Source organism: Talpa occidentalis, unplaced genomic scaffold (genome assembly GCF_014898055.3).
Source record: "Talpa occidentalis isolate TD23 unplaced genomic scaffold, MPIMG_talOcc4v2.1 talOcc4.17, whole genome shotgun sequence".
NCBI lineage: Eukaryota > Metazoa > Chordata > Mammalia > Eulipotyphla > Talpidae > Talpa > Talpa occidentalis.
In genome coordinates, this window is record NW_023601754.1 from 51337581 (window position 1) to 51359200 (window position 21620).

At 61.9% G+C, this 21620-nt stretch overlaps 1 protein-coding gene across 1 annotated transcript; it reads left to right on the forward strand.

The window, feature by feature from the left end:
• The first annotated feature begins 634 nt into the window (after window positions 1-634).
• Window positions 635-10070, forward strand: PSMD13 (proteasome 26S subunit, non-ATPase 13). Its single transcript, XM_037517312.2, has 13 exons — window positions 635-775; window positions 1688-1766; window positions 4941-4975; window positions 5320-5375; window positions 5602-5645; window positions 5761-5847; window positions 7351-7522; window positions 8216-8295; window positions 8365-8490; window positions 8592-8654; window positions 8854-8934; window positions 9078-9194; window positions 9732-10070. Exons 1-13 carry the CDS (start codon window positions 681-683, stop codon window positions 9825-9827), a joined length of 1131 nt encoding a protein of 376 aa, XP_037373209.1. The 5' UTR covers window positions 635-680; the 3' UTR covers window positions 9828-10070.
• The last annotated feature ends 11550 nt before the right edge of the window (window positions 10071-21620 follow it).

Here is a 21620-nt window from a genome sequence, read left to right on the forward strand (position 1 = left end):
GCCGGCCCGGGCCCGCTCCCCGCCCGGGGCCCAGGGGCGGAGCGCGGGGGCCGCCAGCCGAAGACTCGCCATGTCCCGCGCAGCCCGGCCCGCGACCTCGTCCCCGACGGTCACGTGCCGCGGCCCCGCCCCGGCCCCGCGGCCCCGCCCCGGGCGCTCCGCCCCGCCCCGCGCGCCCTCGCCCCGCCCCCGCGGTCCCGCCCCGCCCCGCGCGCCCGAGCCCCGCCCCCGCGGTCCCGCCCCGCGCCCTCGCCCCGCCCCGCGCGCCAGGGCCCAGGTGACGGGGGCGGGGTCCGCGCGCGCCCCGAGCGCCGGCCTCTCGCCCCGGAGACCAGGCCGGGATTCGGTCCGCGTTCCTGAGCTGCGTCCGACGCTTTTTCAGTCGTGACGGTGACGTTCGCACTTCCCGAGCGCTCCCCGCGGCCAGGTGTCCGCGCGAGGCCCCACGCGGGAGGCACCGCCATCACCCCCCCACCGGCGACGCCCGCCCCTCGGCGGCCGGGCCGGGCCCCGAGGGACGCGCCGCGCCGCACGCCGTCACCCTGACAACCGGCGGCGCCGGCCGCGGCGGCGCTCCCAGCCTGCCCCGCGCGACGCCGGGCCGGAAGTGAGTGCGCACTTCCGGCGGCCGCCGATCCCGCCGACTGCTCGCGCGCCGCGTCCCGGGTCCTGCCGCCGCCATGAAGGACGTGCCGGGCTTCCTGCAGCAGAGCCAGAGCTCCTGGCCCGGCCAGGCGGCCGTGTGGCACCGTCTGGAGGAGCTCTACACGAAGAAGTGAGCGCGCGGGCCGGCGGGGAGGCCGGGGCGGGGCGGGGGGCGCCGGAGGCCCGGGGCTCCAGGGGGCCGGGCCGGGGACGGCGGAGGGCCGGGGGGTCGGGGGGGGGGGCCGGGGCGGAGGCCGGCCCTGCCTTGGGACTGCCGGGGTCGGGGCCTCACCGGCCCGGGCTGCCCACCGTCCTCGACAACCGGCGCTGCCGTCCGTGCGCGGCCCGTCGCCGGCGGTCTGGCCGGTGTCCACCCGGCGACGGGCTGCGTCCGCCGGGGACACTTCCGGGGTCCCTGCTCGCCGCGGCGCTTCGCCTTGGCCCGGCCGGGTGGGCGCGCGGGGTTGCTCGGAGACGCCGCTGCGGGGCGGCGGGGGGGCCCGAGCCTTGCCAGGCTGTTCTGCGACTCTTGCTGGCGGCGGTCTCGGAAAGGAAATTCTTGTGCTTGGCAAAGGCTTGCTTCTGTTGGATATCACCTTGTGTTTTTTAAGCTTCTTTTTTGCGTTCTTAAAATTTTTGATTTTTCATTTCACGTGGGGTTTGCCCTCGTCTTGGTAGTCCTGACGTCTCCCACCACCCTCTTCGCAGAGGGGGAAGCTGGGGCTCAGCTCTCGCCCCTGCCTGCGAGTCTCACCGATAGAGAGCCGGGGCTCCGTTAGACGTGTGACCCCAAAGTTCCCGTTTCCTTCAACCTGACGCTAGACTTGGGATAGTCTGGAAGAGCGTCCCCACGTGAAGCAAGAGAGTCTTAGAGAAATTTGGTTGGCTCAGGCCCCAGAAGCCCCTGGCGGAACCAGGAGGCCTGGGCGGTGGGCCGGGCCTCAGTGGCCAGCAGGGTCTGCCAGCGTTGGTGTGATGAGCCCACGGTCGACGCTGTGACTGGACCTGTGTTTGTGGGTCTCAAGGGACTTGTGTCTTTCAGGCTGTGGCATCAGCTGACACTGCAGGTGCTTGATTTTGTGCAGGATCCGTGCTTTGCCCAGGGAGATGGTCTCATCAAGGTAAGTCATTTGTCACGTTAGATCAGGTTGTGTAAAAGGACTTAAATATCAGGTGTTTCTCTTTAGCAAGCTACAATCACTTTGTGTCAGGCACTAATCTAAGCATTTTGCATATTCATTCTCTGTGCCAGGGAGGCAATGCTGCTGATGCCCTGTGTTTTGATATAGAAGCAGATGCTGAGAGGTCTACTTGCCATAGGTTGCAGCTAGTGAGTGACAGAAAAAGATTCCACTACAGGCATTCTGGTTTCTAAAACTCCAGCCGTGTTGTAGCTTGTCCCTGTGTCTTAGCGTTCATAGACTGTTTTCTTTTTTTTAAGTGTTGTGGTTTTGGGGGAAATTGCTCAGAAATTGAAAATTTAGAACCTGAGGGGGGAGGGGTAGAGAATTATAGAGGTGGATCACCTGACACAGCTTCTAGGTAACTGCCAACACTCCTCTCCCCTCACCCCCACTGATCCTGCTCGCCCGCCCAAATCTTTGGTCCTGTGCCGCACTTGGGGTGGGTGCCCCATAGGGTACCTCTGCAGTAAGCACTTCCAGAATTTTGGCGACAGAAAAATAGAAACCACACCCTGCCCCAGCCTTCCCCAGACCCTCTAAGAAGCTCTGATGGGTCCTCTTAAGCCTCCCTGGCAGCCTATGCTCTGACACCTTGCTCTTGGGCCCTGACTGGATTGGGCTTGACACCTGCACTGGCCTGTGTGCACACAGCGAGCTTGGCCGCTTCCTTGCCTCTCCATGTGGCCTCCCAGGAGTCTCTTGTGGTTTTCCCCTCACTTTGACATTTTACTAATGGAAGGAACTTATCATAATCTGTAAACCTGTAGATTTTGTTGGACATTCTGTGTTTTGGATTCTGTGGAGAAATGGTAAATTAGAGATGTTTTAACATATGTTCCCTAAGGTTTTTGATCATGGTGGTAGCTAATGTATAATAATTCGTTTCTCTCCTTTGTTTTGTGTTAAAAATCACTGTCTACATATAGCAAAGTAGTTCCTAACCTTGTAAGTAACAAAGTATTTGGGTTGTCCACTTCAAGGTTACTATTTCTGTGGCCAAGGTAAACCTTTAAAAGTTGTTGGAACTCGGCCCACAGAGGACCCATGCAGAGAGTGTTCATGAATCTCCAGTCACTGGAGTGCCTTTGAGGGTTGGGCTTGTGGGCTTTTTCTTTTCTGTAATTGCATACGTTACAGTAGATATCAGAAGAGTTGAGACCTCACCACTTAAAGAAGAATCCTTTGAAATAGTCCTCTGTATTTGAAAAAACCACTTTATTTAAAGGCTCTTGGACAGGTGTGAGCTTTAAATATCATTTTTTTTTTTTTTAAAGATTGATATATTTATGCATACAAGAGCTGGGGTACAGGCCAGAGGTGTGAGGGGTGAGAGGATCCACCAGAGAAAGAGTGGGGAACAGAACAGGCAGATCCACTGAAGCATACTGCTGAGGGCAGCAGTGGGGAGACAGGAGTGGTCTGCTGCGCCATATGGCTAGCTCCCTGGCCAGGGATCGAACTTGTGCTGCAGTGGCTGCGGACAGCTTCATAGGTTGCATCTTAACCCCTTGTGCCACCAGGGAGGCCCAGCTTTAAGTATCTTAACTGGCTCCCACAGAGATTTTTTTTTTCCAATTTTATTGTGAAATTATTGACACATAACATCGCTTTATTTAAGGTGTACGGCATGGTGACTGGAGATGGATATGTGTGTGAGATGATCATCACAGGTTACACCAACATCTGTCATCACACACACATTTTTTTTTTTGAGAAGAACTTTTAAGATCTGTTTGCTCAGCAGCTTTCAGTATGCCCTGAGTGCTCTCAGCCGCGGTCACTGTGCCCAGTACTGGCCGAGCTTGACGCTGTGGTTCCTGCCCGTTGCCCGCCCTGAGTGGCCTTGCCTGGCAGCCCCAGTCCGTGCTTCCTTGAGCTCAGCCGTGGAGCCCTTCCGCACGCAGGAAGAGGCAGCCTTTCCCTCTTCGTGGTTGAGGCGTGCTCCGTCCTGTCTGTGTAGCCATGTCTGTTAGTGCCTGCAGTACATTCAGAAGAGCGTGTCATCGTGTGATTGCTTGTCGTTGCACAAACGTCGTGGCGTGTGCTCACAACCTGGACTGGCCCGCTGGGGCCACTCCCCTGTGGGGTCCGCTGGTGACCACAAAGCCACGTTAAGTGACACGTGACTGTACAGCACGTGTCCTGTCACGGAAGTGATTCCATCTTCACACCGCAGAGGAACCTCAGATTCTCCTTATCCCAAGTGGACCTCAGTTGCCCAGTCACCTCCTGTGACCAGCCCCCTCTCTCGAGTCGGGTCCAGCTTACCAGCAGGTCCTCCACTCTTAGTCCTAGTAGCTTTACCCTTGTCCCCTGCTGCCCTCTGCCACCAGTCACTCTAAAATAGAAGCGTGGTCATGTGCTGTGCCGATTCACCCCGCCCAGGCCAGAGACCGAGCCCCGTTGCTGCCCACTCTGCCCTTCAGAAACACTCCAGAGCTTTGCACCTGTTTGCTGTCATCTGGGGTGGCTCCCAGCTGACTCTTCTTCCACGCCATGTCTGTTCTCCAGCTGTGCTGCTTGCCTTAAGTCTCAGCAGTCGTCCTTTCCGGAGCACTTTCTCGGGGATGCCTCCCTTGTCTGGTTCGCCCTTGTGCTTTTTATCCCTTGCCCTTCCTTCACACCCTTGTGAGTGTGCGTTTACAAGTCTGTCATCTGTGCGAGGGACAGGAGCTCCCCAAGAGCCCCGCCTTTGTCTTCTACTTTGTGTCTGTCTAAAGCATCGGAGTCAGTGGGCTGACCAGGGAGGAATGTGGAGATGGGATACGACTGGCCTGCATCCTCCTAAAACCTGAAGGAACTGCATTCTGTCTGGCCAATGAACACTTCTGGCTGAGTCTGTTTTACTTTGGGGCGGTCACATAGGAAATTGTCTTCAGCAGATCTGCATAGAACAGGGTTCTGAGTCCCAAAGCCAGAGGAAGTCCCCCAGCTTTCTTCAGTGACCCGCTGGTAACTGTTTGTGAGGACTTGACAAGCCCAAGCATGGGCCTTGCATCACCTGGCAACCACTGCTGGTGCCTGCTGGGTGATAGGCTGTGTGGGGTTGAGGGTGCAGGTCTTGCAGCATGAAAGTGCCCTCTGACGACTGTCCATGTTTTGGCTCTACAGCTTTATGAGAACTTCATCAGTGAGTTTGAACACAGGTAAAGCTCTTCTCAACTTCAGTTTTTTTTGTTTTTAATGATTTATTTTTATTTACTTATGCATACAAGAACTGGTGCGGGGGTGAGAGGATCCCCCAGAGACAGTGGGGAGCAGAGCAGGCAGATCCACTGAGATCCACTGCCAAGGGGAGCAGCAGGGAGAACAGGAGGGGTCTGCTGCACCTTTGGGTCCCTCCCTGGCCAGGATTGCACTCAGGCCACAGTGGCTGTGAGAGCTTCACAGCGCTGAGACTGACCCCTGCACCCCAGGGAGGCCCCCGAGTTCACTTTAGCCCGGCACACGCTGATGCTCTCTGGCCCTCAGACTGTGGTTTATCTTTCAGGGTGAACCCCCTGTCCCTGGTGGAGATCACCCTTCATGTTGTGAGACAGATGACGGGTGAGTCTCCCTATGGTTGGAAAAGGAGTGATTCCGAACAGTGATTAAGATGCTTTTTCAGTTGAATCATTGCCTGTCGGTAGGAAGTGTCAGGTTCTAAACTCTGTTCTCGTTGTACTTTACATTCTGACCCGAGAGATCGCCCTGCCAGAAGCGCCTGTGGGGGAAGCCACGCTGTGCGGAGACCCCACTGTGGTTCTAATGACTGTTCTTTTTTTCCCCCTAGATCCTAACGTGGCTCTTAGTTTTCTGGAGAAAACTCGTGAGAAGGTAAATACAAAGTCTGCATCAGAGCCTTGCTGTCCACCGTGCTGGCTGCGCACACGTCCTTCCCAGAAGCTCCATCCGCCTCTGTGCTCATTCAGCGCCGCTTGTCCCACCCCAGGTGAAGAGCAGCGACGAGGCGGTGATCCTGTGCAAGACGGCCATCGGTGCCCTCAAGCTGAACATCGGGGACCTGCAGGTCACCAAGGTAAGGCTTCAAGGTGGTCGCGTTCAATGGCTTGTTTAAAACTGGAGGTCTCGCTTTTTCGTGTTAGTGTTTTTAAAAATAATTATTTCTCTTATGTTTAAATTATAGAAAAGTTGCAAAAGTAGCACAGAGCGTTTTGCCACTTTGCACAAGTGTGTGTGAAAAAGACAGAGAGAGATTTTCTTGGCCCAGTTGGAGAGAAAGTTGATGGTACAATGATTGCCCGCCTTAACACAGAGCCCCCACCCGAGGCCGCCTGCCGTGGCCACGCCTCTGCCACGCCTTGTTCCTGTGGTGTAATGTTGGAGTCAGCTGTGGAGATGGTGCGGACTGAGGTGGTCGGTCCCCTTGTTTAACTGGAGACCACGTGTTTGTTTTGCTTTGGTGACCAGAGCACTAAAGAGGGCACTCAGGTGTCTTGCACTTGCCCTAAAAATCGCCTGTCCTCTCTGCCTCCCCAGTCTCGACACGTGCACCCTTGCCGTGTGTGTTTTTGGTTTTGGTTTTTGGTTTTTGTTTTTTTAAGATTTATTTATGCATACAAGAACTGGGGTGCAAGCGTCAGAAGTGTTGGGGTGAGGGGACTCCCCAGAGACAGAGTGGGGAGCAGAACAGGCAGATCCACTGAAATCCACTGCTGAGGGGAGCAGCGGGGAGATGAGAGGTCTGATGCGCCATGTGGGTAGCTCCCTGGCCAGGATCGAACTCATGCTGCAGAGGCTGCCGATAGCTTCATAGCGCTGTGCTTTACCCCTGAGCCACCGGGGAGGCCCACTTGCCATGCTTGTTTGGAAGCATTTATGACGCAGCTGAGGAAACTATAAGGAGTGCTGTGATGGCCACGGCCCTGCAGTGAGGGTGCCCTGGGAGGGCTCCCCACACATACACACACCGCGTTCCATGGCCCTTTGCTTGCCCGGGGCCTCCCTGGAGGTGGGGGAGTGACGGCGGTTTCAGCCGGTTGCCGGGATGATTGGCTTACGTCTTCCTTCCTGGTGCCAGTGACCCGTGAATCTGGGGGAATGTTCCACAGCCTATATGTCCAGCCCCCGTTGAAGGGGCTCGGGTTTGTTAGCTGCGGTGCTGTGCCTGTGTGAGGGGCAGGCGAGGCTGCAGGGGTGAGACACACACTCTCCGCCTCCCCGACCTTGCAGAGCATTTCTCCCAGCGACCCCACCCAGCACCAGGTGGGCATCCAAACCGCACTGTGGCCCGTGGCCCTTCCAGGCTCTGCTTCTCACCCCCAGGTGGGGTCCAGGCTCCTGGCAGGCTGACCCTCGCCCCCGCTACGGGGGCCACACTCTCTTCCCTTGTCTTCCTGTTCTTTGCTCCATGCCGCCGGGCACTCTCCCCTCCAGTGTCTCCTCGCCTAGCTGGCGCATTCATTTCTGCGTCTGGTGCGCTGTAGCCGTTTCCAGGCTATGCCTTGGCGAGGGCATCTTATCATATGTCACCTTTAAGGTGCTTTAAGTCACAAAGAAAGCTGGCTGTGCCTTTCTGCAGGAGACCATCGAGGAGGTCGAGGAGATGCTCGGCGCCCTCCCCGGGGTGACGTCCGTCCATAGCCGTTTCTACGACCTCTCCAGTAAATACTACCAGACCATCGGGAACCACGCCTCCTACTACAAGGACGCGCTGCGCTTTCTGGGCTGCGTGGACATCAAGGACCTGCCAGGTAACGGCAGTGCCCAGTGTCGCTGAGGCGCTGTCCACGCTGCATAGAGACGCGGCGGGAGGGATGCCGTCTGGGCCTGAACATCTGCGTTCTTTCCCCTCAGCATTGGGCTCAGGTGAGGTGCAGTCAGCTCCTGCCGGCCTGCCCCACCCCCTCTGCCTTGCCGGAGCCTCTGTCAGAGGCACGGCCGGAGGACACCTGACGCTACAGGTGGGGGTGCTCTGAACCCCACGCCTGAGACGCTTGTCCCAAAAACTGGAGCAGCTGCCCAGTGGGGCTGAGTCACAAGGCCTTTCAGGGGTTGAGGTGGAAAGGAAAGTGACCCATGAGTTTGGGGGGAAACACAAGAAATACGTGTCTAGACGGGAAACCAGCGTGTCCTCACAGGACAGCGCAGAGGGTGAGGCCCGGAACCACACGGCTGGTGCGGGCTCCTTGCCGCGCTCCAGGAAGCGTGTTGGGAAAGAGCCGAGGGCCGGGGCGAGGAAGAGAAGTGCCTTGTGAGCAGAAAGCAGGTCAGGGCTGTCTTCCAGGGGCTGGACAGGCCCGCGGCACAGGGCCACCCACCCCGCACGGCCCAGGGTCTGGCAGAGCTGACGCCGAGGGCGGTCACTTTCATTTCTCACATGGGCCGTTGGAAGCCGCGGGCCCCGCTTCTCGTGGGCGGGCTGTGACCCGGTGTCTTCGGCCTAGTGTCGGAGCAGCAGGAGCGCGCATTCACGCTGGGACTGGCGGGGCTCCTCGGCGAGGGTGTGTTTAACTTCGGAGAGCTCGTGAGTAGACTTGGGTGGGGGTGGGGGGCGCGGGGGGCCGCTTCGCCCGCCAACCATCTGCTGTTGCAGCTCATGCACCCGGTGCTGGAGTCGCTGCGGGGCACCGACCGGCAGTGGCTGATCGACACCCTGTACGCCTTCAACAGCGGCAACGTGGAGAGGTTCCAGACACTCAAGAGCGCCTGGGGGCAGCAGGTCGGCGGGCGGGCGGGCGGGCGGGCAGGCGCAGGGCTCCGGGTTCTGTTTGGTAGGGACTCCAAGTCCGGGTCAGGTGACAGTGTCCCTCTGCCTCCCAGCCTGACCTGGCAGCCAACGAAGCCCAACTGCTGAGGAAGATCCAGCTCTTGTGCCTCATGGAGGTGAGCCTGCCCCCCCGAAACTGCCCTGCAGTCAGACCACTCCCTCCTCGCCCTTGTCCTCACTGAGAAGCGTGACTGAGCTCGGAGGCGGGGCACTGAGGACAACTGCCTCTTCCAGCAAACACTGACAGAGACGCCCTTGTCCGTGGTCTGACAGCTTTTGTTTGGAAGAATTATTATTATTTTTTTTTTTTTTCAGATGACTTTCACGCGGCCTGCCAACCACAGGCAGCTCACTTTTGAAGAAATTGCCAGAAGTGCAAAAATCACTGTGAACGAGGTACAGTTCTCAGACTCAGGGTGCTGCCCAGTGGGCTGGGGCTCAGCGCCCACAGAGGGACCCCCAGGTGCCCTTGAGCCTCAGGGCTGCCACCGTGGCGCCTCATGCCGTGCTCCCGTCTAGCCCGTTCTCTGCACACACAGGTGGAGCTGCTGGTGATGAAGGCGCTGTCCGTGGGGCTGGTGCGGGGCAGCATCGACGAGGTGGACAAGCGCGTGCACATGGCCTGGGTGCAGCCCCGTGTGCTGGACCTGCAGCAGGTGATGGGCCGTGAGGTGGCTGCCTAGGAGGGTTTCCCTGGGCCCCCCTCCTCCCGTCTCCCCCACCCGGCGTAGGTGTCCTCGGGTGTGTCTGAGTCTTGTTTGGGTAGAAGCCACTTCGGGAGACAGCATGGGTCTTGAGTTCCTGCTGTGGGGCTGAGGGTTTCAGAGTCTCGTTTAACGTGAGCCTGGGCCCGGCCCTGCATTTTAGAGCTTACGGAGACAACGGCGCCGCTTGTGCTGCTGGTGCCTTTTAATCCTGAAATTGGTGCCTGTGCAGACACGTTCCTGGTCCTGTGATTCGAGCTCAAATCCCTCTTGTCCGTGTTTGTTGGGAATCTAATCCTGTGGTTTCCTCCATCCTTGCCTGTCGTCTCGCGTGTCTCTCCAAACCCCCTTGCGATAAGAGCTGCCGGGTAATCCCGCCTCCCCCCGCCCCCAGCTCTGGTGTCCTCAGTAGCACTGCCTTGACCTGAGTTGGGACCGGGGAGCCGCCTTGGCCCCAAGCACCTAACCTGTGTCCCTCTCCGCTCGCAGATCAAGGGGATGAAGGGCCGCCTGGAGCTCTGGTGCGCCGACGTGAGGAGCATGGAGATGCTGGTGGAGCACCAGGCCCACGATATCCTCACCTAGGCCACCTGCCCAGCCTCGCAGCGGATGATCCTGACCACCAAGATTTGCATTTGGGGGGCTGTCATTGATGGGGCCCGGCCACAGGGAGAGGCCTGCAGGAGGGAGGGGCCCCTGCAGGCAGGGTGTGTAGATGCCTGAGCGCTGCCTCCCCAGGCTGCTCACCCTTGCACCCACCTGTGTGACGTTCCCAGCCGCCTGCATGTCTAATAAACGCCTTGGCTTTGTCTCTTTCCTTTGGCTTCTCTCCCAGGACCTTGGAGGGTCTCCCCTGCCACAGCCACCCTAACCCTCTGGTGGGGTGGGGGGGGCGGGCAGCGCACACAGAAGACTCCGTAGGCAAGCGGGTGGAGGGAAGGGTTTAATAGGTTAGCAGGGCCGCGTCCTGTCCTGGAGCAGGGCGGGAGCCTCACGCCGAGCCGCCATGCTTGTAGCTCTGCAGGTTGCCCAGGACCCAGCCTGCGGGGATCAGGAAGCTGAGGAAGATGACGGAGAGCCCCACGGCCTGCTCCTGGTTGGGGGGGGGGGCGGGGGATAGAGACCTGTGAGTCCTTGGGCCAGGACTGTCCCAGGCCCTTGGAACCCAGTTGGGTGGTGTGGAGCTGGTGAAGGCCTGCAGGGGCTGCCTACAGTCATGGTGGACGGGGGAGGCCTGAACCCCCACCCCCGACTCGAGCAGGCCCCTGACGGGGGCCCAGTGCAGCTAGTGCTCTGCGGGCAGTGGGCTGCAGCTGGTCCAGGCACCAACTGAGCTTTGCCTCTCCTCGCGCCCCCCCCCGGGGCTGGCCTTGCGCCCTCAGACCTGAAGCCCAGTCAGGAGCCAGCCTCTCCTCAGGCTGCTGATCCCAAGGGCCAAGGACAGCTCTGGCCTGGCACAGAAGCTCCTGCTCTTCCCCTGTCGCCTCTCCGGCTGTGTGACCTTGGGCAGTGACCTAGAGCCCGGTCTGTGTTTTAATCTGAAGCTGACCTGTTCTCCCACAGCAGCTCTCTTCCCCATGGAGGGGCGGAGCCTGAGGGCCCTTGTCTGCTCGGAAACCCCTGGGGCCTCCGAGCAGACCCCAGGCCTGGCAGCTGCCAGGAGGCCCCGGGAAGCTGGCTGCAAGGGCCCCTCTGGGGCTTGGCTGGCACCAGGGGTGCTGGAGCCTCAGGCCACTGGGCACAGTGGCAAAGGCTCTGACCTGTGTCCTGGCCAGAGAGGACGTCCCTTACCCTTCAGCAGCCTGGCCCTCTGCGTCCAACCCACACCTGAGGCCCCCGGGGACCGTGCACCCTCCCGGTCAGGTCACTCACTGCAGCAGAAGTAGGCGTCCTGGCTGGCTTGTCTGAGATGTGTGCCCTGGGGACCCCCCCAGCCCTCAGGGGGGCTTGCAGCCGCCGGACAGCAGGGACCAGTCTCAGCATGGTGGTCAGGTTGAGCTCCGCCCCGAGTCCCGCCGTGGTGTGTCCTCTGCACGTCTGCTGCTCGCTTGGCCTTTTATAGCTCAAGGGGGAGCGCAGCTGTCCTGTGACTATTTGGCAGGAGGGGTGTATGCAGGGCAGGAGAGCCTCACACTGCGCCCTTCTGCAACCTGGGGGCGCCAGCAGGGCTGTGCATGGGGCCTAGGCGTCCACACAGAAGAGCCAGAGAGAGCTGGTAGGGAAGCGACCAGGGTCCAGCTGAGGACGCAGGGATGAGACGGCTGCAGCATCCGAGTGTCTGCTGGGGGCAGCACGCAGAAACCCCCCCCCCACCCCGGGGCTGCCAGCCTGTCTGGGCTGCGGGCAGTGCAGGCAGGACCAGCCTGAGCCTCTCCTCTCCGCCACCCCATTGGCCCAGGCCCTGCATCTCTCCCTGGCTGTCGGAAGCTGAGCTGGGACCCTCTGCCACGTTGTGCAGGCTCCTGACCCCTCTCTGGCCGGGCACCTGGTGCTCTGGTCACCTCCCCCCGGGTCATTGCCCCTCCCGTTGGCTCATGCCACATTGCACCAGCTTTCCCTTCCACCAGGGGCATGTGTGCTACCCCAGCCCCGCCATCAGCACCCCACTCGGCCCCCAGCCCCCTACGTGCCCCCACCACACACAGGCCAGCCTCCCACTGCCTCTGTTCAGCCTCCTCACCTCCTTCCCAGCCCAGGCCGCCCCTGGCCAGCTCCCATGCCCAGGCCCCACCTGCCAGGGCTGGCCTCCCTGCTGATTTGGGGGTCCTCGGGCCAGGCCCTCGGGGCGGCCCAGGCGCAGCTCCTGTGGAGGCCTGTGGGCGGCCTTGATCAGCAGACCTCAGGGTCCAGGTAGCGAGCACCGAGCCCAAGACCGGCTCAGACCCCAGGGACACTGAGGCAAGTCAGATGTGGTAGAATACTGCATCAGGACGACCCTGAGACCACCCGACCGAGAGCCAGGCCCAGCCCCGCTCCAGGCCACTCCTAGGCCCTGGCCACACCAGCACCATCCTGGGCTGGCCAGGCCAGTCCTCACCACGCGCCCGTCAGGCCCTCAGGGTCTGCCCCACAGAACTTCACTGTCCTGCGTGGGGAACCACACAGGCCCTCAGTGTGAGGTGCACCTCTGGGCTCCCTGCCCCACACCAGGGCCAGACCAGACCAGCTCCTGTGACTCGGTTTCCCAGAGGGGAGCCAAGTCTTGGGCCCAGAGGAGGCTGCCCTGAATGTTATCTCCCCTGCGCTGCCTCAGGCCGTGGGGGGCTCTCTGTGGTAATCCCTTCCGCCTGAACCTTTAATTATAGCTTTGGGTCCCAGCTGGGGATAAGGCCTGCAGCAGAGATCAGTCCTGAGTCACGGATAAGACTCACCCCCCAGGGCTGGCGCAGAGAGGGCCTCCACCCTTGGGGGGGGAGGGGTGGCAGTCGGTAGCCTACTGCACCCCAAGGCCTCATTTCCAGGCTTCCAAATGAGCCCTGGCCAGCCCAGCCCTGGACGTGAGGCCTGCAGAATGCAGGCCCCCGGCCTGAGACCCCAGTGCCACCCCTGCCCCCTTCTAGGCCATGGGGCTCCTGCGGCATCAAGCTCCAGCCTCAGCCCCGCTGGGTCTTCATCCCCAGAACCACGTGATCAGGCTGAGGTCCACACACATCCCTGCTGCCCCCACCCGACTCTGAGGCTGCCCCACCACCCCCAGGCCAGCCGGCCCCACACAGGGCACAGCCCGTGTGCTGGACTGTCCTCTACTGGGTCTCCTTCTAGGAGGCCAGGAGGGCCCAGGGAAAGGGATGGTGGTCAAGTGGGGGGTCACACTGAACCAGGAAGGAAAGGTCCCAAGGGGCTAGGTAGGGGGAGTGCCCTCTGTGACCGCCAGAGAAACTGAGGCTTGGAGAGGCGCAGGGCCCAGGGCTCGGGCGCCAAGCCTGTTCTGGGCAGTCTGGGACGGCATGGGCAGCCGTGGCCAGGGCTCAGGTGGACAGAGAGGCCTGGTGCTGGGTCCTCCCTCAGCCTTCCTCCTCCAACACACGCAGTCAGCTCCCGTTTCCTCCTGCCGGTGCCTACCCACGGTGGGAGCCCCGGCAGCCGCCCACAGGCCACCTGAGATGGACACTGTGGGCAGGTGGCGCCACCTGGTGTCCATACTGGGGACCATAGGAGCTGCTGCAGCAGCCAGCGGCAGCCCAGACGCCCACCCTGCTCCCCTAAACAGCAGTTCCTCCCAGGGCTGCCGGACAGCAGCACAGTGGGCACCGCCCAGGAGCGGCCAGGAGCTCGGCCTCTGCGCCAGGGCCGTCACAGGAGGCCGTGCCCCTCCTCACCCCCGCAGGCGGCCACATCCAGGGAAATTGGTTCCTTTCTTTTCTCCAAAAACGCACCTCAACGAGGGCCATGTTAGGGTTAGCAGGATTCACTGAAATGAGGCCCAAGGGCAGCGGCCAGGAGGCGGGAACTGTCCCTTTCCACCCCGCGCTGGCCTCGGGCTTGTGTCCCCTCCCATGCAGAGTCCGCCCGCCCTCAGGTTTGCTGGTGTGGGGGTTCGTTTCACCCGGGACATGCGCCCAGATATTTGTTCAGGCATTATTCTGTGACAGTGACTCGACGAGGTGCTTGGGGTAGGGACGGCCCTGCGGTGTGGGTGGCCCCTGCTGCCCACCCGGGGCCCCGGGCCAGGAAGACCCCCATGCAGCCACACTGGGGGTTTATGGCCTCCTCGAGGGCGCAGCGTCCTCATGAAAACTGTTTAGAATTCACCTCCCTGAGGGCACAGGGGTCAGTCTTAGCCCTATGAAGCTGTCAGCAGCCCCTGAGGCACGAGTTCAGTCCCCGGCCAGGGAGTGACCCACATGGCGCAGAAGACCCTCTGTCTCCCAGCTGCTCCCCTCAGCAGTGTGTTTCAGTGCATCGCCTGCTCTGCTCCCCACTCTGTCGCTGGTGAGTCCTCTCACCCCTGCACCTCTGGCCTGTACCCCAGTTCTTGTATGTATAAATAAATAAATCTTTAAAAAAACACTATTTAGAACTATTTTGCAAGGCAAATTTTCCTCCCATTTATTATTATTTATTATTTTCACCATTACTTATTTACCCACTAATTATTACTTGTAAAATCATTCACATGAGGGCCTCCCCAGTGGCACAGCAGTTGAGCACAGGGTTGCGAAGCTGCCCGCAGCCTCTGTAGCGCCGGTTCGATCCCCGGCCGCCAGAAAAGGGTCCCACATGGTACGCAGACCCCTCCTGCCGCGCGCTGCTCCCCTCAGCAGTGTACTTCATCTTTCTGCCTGTTCTGCTCCCCGCTCTGGCTCTGGTGAATCCTCTCACCCTCCCGCGCTTCTGACTGTACCCAGTGCTTGTATAAATAAATCTTTAAAAAAAAAAAATCATTCACATCAGTGTGGCCACACGGATACTTGTCTTAGAGGTGGATTATAATAGCTACTGGATTATTTTTCTACTCAGATTTTTTGTCAGCAGTGTATTTCGGTCTGTCTGTCTGTTCTGTTTCCCACTCTGTCTCTGGTGAATCCTCTCACCGCCTTCCCACCCCTGGTACCCCAGTTCTTGTATGCATAGATAAATAAATCTTTTAAAAAAAAAAAAGAATCCCTTCCCGCCACGTCCCAGAGGGTTGGCTCCCCTGGGCTGCCTGGGTCTCAGTGGTCACTGGGCATACCGGGTCAGCCAGGCACTCCCAGGCGCTGCTGTCCAGAGCGGGGCACACGGAGCACCCCTAGGCACACTTCCAGGTGCTGCTGCCCAACGGTCCCGGACAGACGTGGGTGGCCAGGGAGTCTGACCACAGGCACAGGGCACGGAAACCCCAAGGGCCCAGAAAGCTGGAGGGGCTGTGACCTCAGAATGAGTCTGTGCATGGAAGAGTCAAACCCCAAGGGAGCGCGTGGCATGCATGGCACCTGACCCCGACCCTGACCCGACCTCGGAGCCCAACCCCGACACTGACCCTGGCGCCCAACCCTGACCCCAACCTGGTGACCTACCCCGCGGGGCGCACTCCTGGAGGGTGAGGCCTCTTTTCAAAAACTCTGGGGAATGGAGCATACCGGCAGTTGCCGAAGGCAGAGGGTGGGGGTGGGAGAAACAGACACAAGGTGCAAGCTTCCTGCCATAAACTAGATGGCCGAGGGTGTTACCGCAGCAGCTGGGCGGCGGGCAAGGCTTGTGTGTTCCAAAGTCGCCAAGATTGCGGAGGCTTCGCCCTGGGCCTCGGGAGGGGCTTCAGCGCAGCAGACAGCGCCCCACTGTGGCCGGGCTTGCGCTGGGGCCCGCGTAAGGCGTCAGCTCAGATGCCTGGTTCACCTGATGGGCCCAACCACACCTCTCTCCGCTGCCCCTCCCCCACGCCGGTCATCCTGGGCTGTGGCTGTGGTGGCCTGTCCTCTTGTTCAGGGTGGGAGGGTGAGGCCATGCTGCCACCGCTGGTCTCTGCCCTCAGTACTTTGTTCTCGGGCCAATGCCCTCTTGCCACATACGAGCTCCCTCCCATTCCGAGCTTCCTGGGGTGCACCTGTGCGTTCCCCTCCACCCGCTGGTGGACACGCCTGACCCCCAGGACTGGCGGATGCAGGCTGGGCCCCCAGGGTGACTGATGCAGTCTGACCCCCAGGCTGATGCCCAAGCTGGCCCCTTGGCTGCCGTTAGCAGTGCTGCATGGGCCTCGTGGAGGAGGCCAGGACTCCTGCTTCCGGCCCTTCGGGGTAGTTCCTGCAGAGGCCCACGCCAGCCAGGAACAGGCCCAGCTTCTGGGCTTCCCAGCACTTGCTTCTCTCCATTAAAGCAAATGGGCGGCCGGCCAGGCGATCAGCCCGGTGGACGCGGTGTGGCTCTCTCCAGGCTCCGTCTGCATTTACTGCGGGCAACTTTGGGCCATCTTCCCGGAGGGGCATTCCTCGCCCTGCTGCGGGGGCGTGCTGTGCGCATCCTGGCCATGACCCCCATCTGTGGGCAGTGGGTCCTCCCAGCATAGGCCCCAGCGCAGCAGGCCTGAGCCCAGCACACCAACTTGTTCTCTCATGGCCCATGTTTCATGCTGTGTCCAAGCGTCAGCCCTCGTGTCCAGACGTCCCGTGCGCGTTCCCAAGAGCCCTACTCTTAGCTCCTAAATTTAAGTTAAATCTCAATTTTGAGTCAGACCTTCCTGGTGGAAAGAGCGTCCCGGGCTCCTCCCGAAGCCTCAAACCGCATTTGGCGCAGTGAGTGGCAGCTGCAGACAGCAGGTCCTGTGCATGCACAGGGGCCAAGTGCCTGCCTGGGCCCCACGATGTGCAGGGGCCGCAAAGCTGGGAGTCTGGCCCCCATGCATGGCCTTTGGGGACAGGCATGGGTGGAGGTCCTGGGGAGGGGCAGGGGGAGGGGCAGGGGGAGCCCTTGGATGACATTTGAGCAGAGGCGACAGGGCAGAGCCACTCATGCACCAGAGGGCCCTTTGGTCTCCTGGGAGAGGACACAGGAGGGGGCCGTGAGCTGCAGATGCGCCCTGGGCACATCTGAGCACCACGAAGTGGGCAGGGCCCTGAGGCCGGGCCCCACACACAGCAAAGGCCTCAGCTGCCCCCTGCATCCAGCCCGTCCCAGGGCCTCAGTGACAGGAGAGCCCCCCAAGAAGTTCCTGCAGACACTGGGGTTCCAGGCCCTGGGAAAGGCATCTGCATGGGGACCCCCCCATATATCTGGCGCAGTCACACGATGGGTCTGTGCCCCACAGCTGAGCACCCAGCCCGTCTTTGGAAGGAGAGCCCCACCCACCCGCCATGGCCTTCGGCAGCCCCCTCGGGAGGCTCAGGGCGAGGCGCCAGGTCAGCAGGAGCCCATGCAGGGTGAGGGCTCCCTGGTGCTGCCGTGGCTGGGTGTACGAGGGCCTGGTGGCGGCCACAGCCCAGGGAGCCTGGGCCAGGGAGGCAGGTGTGGGTGCCCACACCTGGGGTGGTGCCCCAGTGCCGTGAGCCCAATAAAACTTAACAGCCGCCCTCCCAGGGGGGCCTGGTCAGCCTAGGCCACCAGCTAGCCCTCGGGGCGATGTCCGGCTGGCCCAGCATTGCGCTGGTGACCCCTCGGGCTGAGGCAATGGCTCTCCTGGCCTAGCGACCGTATGGAGCGTCGGGGACGGGTGAGCTCCCTCAGCCATCTCTGAGCGGGCAGCTCAGGCACCCAGTGCATCCGTCCACCTGGCTGTGCTCCCAGAGCCTGCCGTGCCCCGAGTGAGGCCCAGGCCCTGTGCCACCCACCCCCAGCCCGCAGGCCTGTCTGAGGCACAGGGCCCACAGGGGTGGCTTCCCCCTCCCTGCCGGCCCCGGCCTATGTCTGTGCAGGACAGAGGGGAGGCCAAGGGCCAGAGCGCCCGGTTCCCTCCCGGGGAGTCAGGTCTCACAGGAAACACTTCACTGACCCACAGGCCTGGCCCTGTGGCCGAGGCAGGGCCTTGGAGACCTGGCTACGTGGCCATGTTGCTCCACCCGGGACCCTGAGGCTCTGGGGGGCTGAGAGGGTGCCTAGAAGTGGGGGCTTTGGAGAAACGAAGACAAAGGAGAGGGTCATGCTGCTGGGCCCCATGGGGTGTGGATGTGAGGGCAGGGCGGATGGCGCAGCTGGGTGAGCAGCAGGCCCAGCCTTGGGCACAGGCCTTGGCCATGGGCCCCACCTGCTCTGGGGTTGGGTGGTACGGGCGAGGGACTGGGCAAACAGATCGATGGAGCAAAGACCAGCACTGCGAAGCTGGGCGGCATGTGGCCAACGGTGGCCCCTATATGACTGTGCCATATAACCTAGGCGTGCCCGCTGGGCCTCAGATCCATGCCGCGGTGGCCCCAGAACCCGCCCCCTCACGGGGCCCTGAGTGCCCGGCCAGGTCCATGCAGGAGAGGCCAAGTCCCCCGATGGGGGCTGACAGGGCAGTCCCTGTGGGCACCAGGGCCTGGCCCAGGTAGCAGGAGCTCCTGGCTCCTTCCAGGAGAGCCACGAGGCTCCTGGCCCGGCGGCAATGTCCTAGCCCAGCTCCACCTGCCACGGAGAAGGGACCGAGGGGAAGCTACTGCTAAAAGAGCAAAAGGTCCCCACGGGGAGAGGACATTCGCAGAAGACGCCGCTGATGGATGACAGGACACATACCACCGGCTCAGGGGAATCCAAGACCAGAACCTCAGGGGCCAGGCGGGTGGCCAGCGAAGGGGCGGCGGTCCCCAGGAGGGCTCTGGGGTAGGGCAGCCGCCAGGCCCGACTGCACGGAGGGGCTTCGAGTGAGCAGGAGCGGGGACAGGCCTGGGGGCTGCAAAGTAGTGGCCCTGACTCTAAGGGGCCCGGAGGCGGAAGTAGGCCCGCGGTGGGGGTGGGGACATGCGGTGCCTGGGGCGTCTTGTGGCCGGGAGGCTGGGTGACCTGGGCACCGCACACTCGGAGCAGATGCCAAGGCCAGCCCTCCGGCCTGTGCACTGAGGCCCTGGCCTGGCGTCGCTGCCGCATGGAGGCCACCGGCCCCGGCCCCCGCAGGCCAGCGGCTCCCTACACCTCCCAGGAGCTTTCTCTGCCACCCTAAGGGGAGCGTGGGGCCAGGCTGGGGAGACGTGGGCAGCGGGCAGCGGCGGTGAAAAGCGGGAGCCAGGGGTTGGGGGACCCAAGGGTGAGGCCCTCATGCAAGGCAGCTCCCTCTCGGAACGCGAGGACGGGTCAGGCGGCCAGTTCCAGGGCTCTCCGGGACATGCAGCCGCCTGGACCCCAGCCGACGGCCTGGGCAGGTCCAGTCAGCCTCCCGCGCCAGCCCCACTCTTCCTGTCCACTCGGGCCAGAACCCCACGGCCCCAGTGGCCCAGGAGGGGTCTGGGTGGACGGGGCTTGGGCCACGAGCACAGACGGCCCCTGTTCTGGCCCCCAGCAGGCAGGGCGGCCTCAGTGCCAGGTGTGGCCAGGGCTGAACTTAGGCTGGGGACCCTGGTGGGTCCCCCCAACAGAACCCACAGGCCTGAGAGCCCAGGACTTGAGGCCGGGCCAGGCCGGCACCTCAGCTGCAGTCCCCCAGCCGCCCACGGTGCTGCCCACCCCGCCGTGGCCTTGGGTCTGGCTCGGCGGCTCCCTCCCAGGCAGGGCCGCCCTCCAGGGACTCTGATTGGTCAGTTTTATGGTTTTGCCTGTCCTGACCGCCCCGGCTCCTCGGGCGTGCGCATCACCTTTTTGAGGCTGTAATTTGATTTCCAGTTTCAGCATCCGCTGCTGGTGCTCAGGGAGCCCGCGGCCTCCACAAATCTGCCTGGTGTCTCGAGGCCACCCCCACTCCGCCCCTGCATCCACCTGAGCGCTGGCATCACTCGCCCGGCACTGACCCGCCGCGCCGTGTCCGCTGATGGGCCCGTCCGGAGACACGGGCTGTGTCCAGGAGGCCAGGGCTGGTAGCTCCCTGCAACCGCAGATGCTGCCTCCTCCGCAGCACCGGGGAGCTCCTGGTCAGCCGTGGCTGCCACTTCATGGCCACGAGGTAATGAGAGGGACAGGGACAGGAATTCCCAGGAGACCGCACAGCCACTGTCAGGATCGTCATCCACCAGGGAGAGAGAAAGTTCACGTCTCTGGAAAAGAGACCCCACCATGTCCCCTCCGGTACAAGGGGTTCCCTCCCCGGGCCTGGGTCTGACCCCCACGGCACCCCTCCAGCCTGGACATGGGAACCGGGAGTAAACCCGACAGTCGCCCCGGCCCGGCTCCCCACCAGGCTCCCTCCAGCAGCTGCTCTGGCACCAGGTTCTGGGCTGCCTCTGGTCCCTCCAGTTTCCAGAGACTCCAGGCCGTGACCGCAGTTCTCCGGGGTCCACGGCAGCCTTGCGGGGCCTGGAGCGGGCTCCGCTGCCCAGGGCGGGCAGGCCGGGGGTCCTGACCCTGCAGGGTACGAGCTCCTGGGCTCGGCAGCCTATAGCCGTGGTCGCAGCCGGTCGCGGTTGGGTCCCTGTCGGGGTATGTTCAGGTTGAGTTTGTCCTCAACACTGGGGTGAGCCCACCATCCGCCCTGTGCTGTGCCCCTGCCACCACGAGTCCGGGGCAGCTTTGGGCGGATGAGGCAGCTCAGGGACAGCACAGCAGGGCTGCGGGACAGGGAGCAGAGGCAGCGGAGACAAGGGCGGAGACATTCAGGAGGGTGGATGAGGGCAGTAAACTTTAGGAGACGTTGGCCAGGGGAAGTACAAAGAGAAACTCAGATAAGAGCTGGCAAATGGCAGTCTGCCTCTGCGGAGGAGTGTGGCCCGGGAGAAGAGCCCCCCGGGGGATGATTTAGGAAAGGGCTCACTCGCCTCCTGAGGGCAGTCCCTGGGAGTCCTGGCTTCCGTCCTCTCCATAAACTGTTCTTCGCTTTCTTAAACAAAGTTTGTCTCTCTGCTCACTTCTCTGCCATGCCTGCGAATCCTTTGCTGGCTTCCTGGACAAGAGCCTGCGCTGGTTCAGGGCTGAGTGAGCAGCACACACGGCGCCCCCGTACTCTCGTGTCCTCACAGCGAGCCCCTGGCTTTATTCACTCCTTTTCTTTTTTTTTTTTTTAATTTACATATTTATAAGAGCATATAAGAGCTGGGGTACAGGCCAGAGGTGTGGGGGGTGAGAGGACTCCCCAGAGACAGAGTGGGGAGCAGAACAGGCAGATTGAAACACACTGCCGAGGGGAGCAGCGGGAGACAGGAGAGGTCTGCTGTGCCCTGTGGCTTGCTCCCTGGCCGGGAGTCGAACTCATGCTGCAGAGACTGGCAATAGCTTCATAGGTTGTGTCTTAACCACTTGAGTCACCCGGGAGGCCCCCTATTTACTCCTTTTCTTCTGTCGCTTGTGGTTTGGGACCAGAGAAGCCGTGGCCTGACCCAAAGCTGCCCCGGGGCTTCCTCTGGCCGCTCCCACCCCTTTCTGAGCCTCGCAGGGGCGAGGTTCAAGATCTGCCTGCGCTAATCTGAAGGCCTTCACTCCGTCTTCCCGCCCAACTCCGCGGCCGAAGCACCGTCCAGCCAGTGGGGCCAGCCACCGCGGGCAGGGTCCGGCGGGTGGCCGCCTCTCGCCCTCATGGCCGACAGTTGTCAGCCGCTGAGGGCTGGGCTGGGGGCGGCTGCGGCGGCCTACCTGCTTCTGCGCAGAGGGCCGCTGGGCCGCCCCCTTCTCTGCAACGTGTGTGGCGCTGGTGGACCTGGTGGACCCGGGATAGCCCCAGCCGGCCCTGGCCTTCGCAAGCGGGCCCACCCGTGCTGAGGGCTCTGCGTGTTGCCGTGGCCGGCTCTGGTTTCCTGTGAAGCGCTCGTCGGTGCTGCAGTCAGGGCGCGTGGGGACGCGGCCCCACGCCCACATCTCTAGGGACTGGTGAAGAATGGACGGTCTGCTAAATGCGCAGCCTGGGGCAGCCTT

Excerpts from the sequence above, each read along its gene's own strand:
- PSMD13 (XM_037517312.2), top strand. The coding sequence starts at position 681 with ATGAAGGACGTGCCGGGCTTCCTGCAGCAGAGCCAGAGCTCCTGGCCC. Across the intron at positions 5,646-5,760 it reads TGGAGAAAACTCGTGAGAAG|GTGAAGAGCAGCGACGAGGC; the intron begins GTAAATACAAAG and ends GTCCCACCCCAG. Across the intron at positions 8,655-8,853 it reads AGCTCTTGTGCCTCATGGAG|ATGACTTTCACGCGGCCTGC; the intron begins GTGAGCCTGCCC and ends TTTTTTTTTCAG.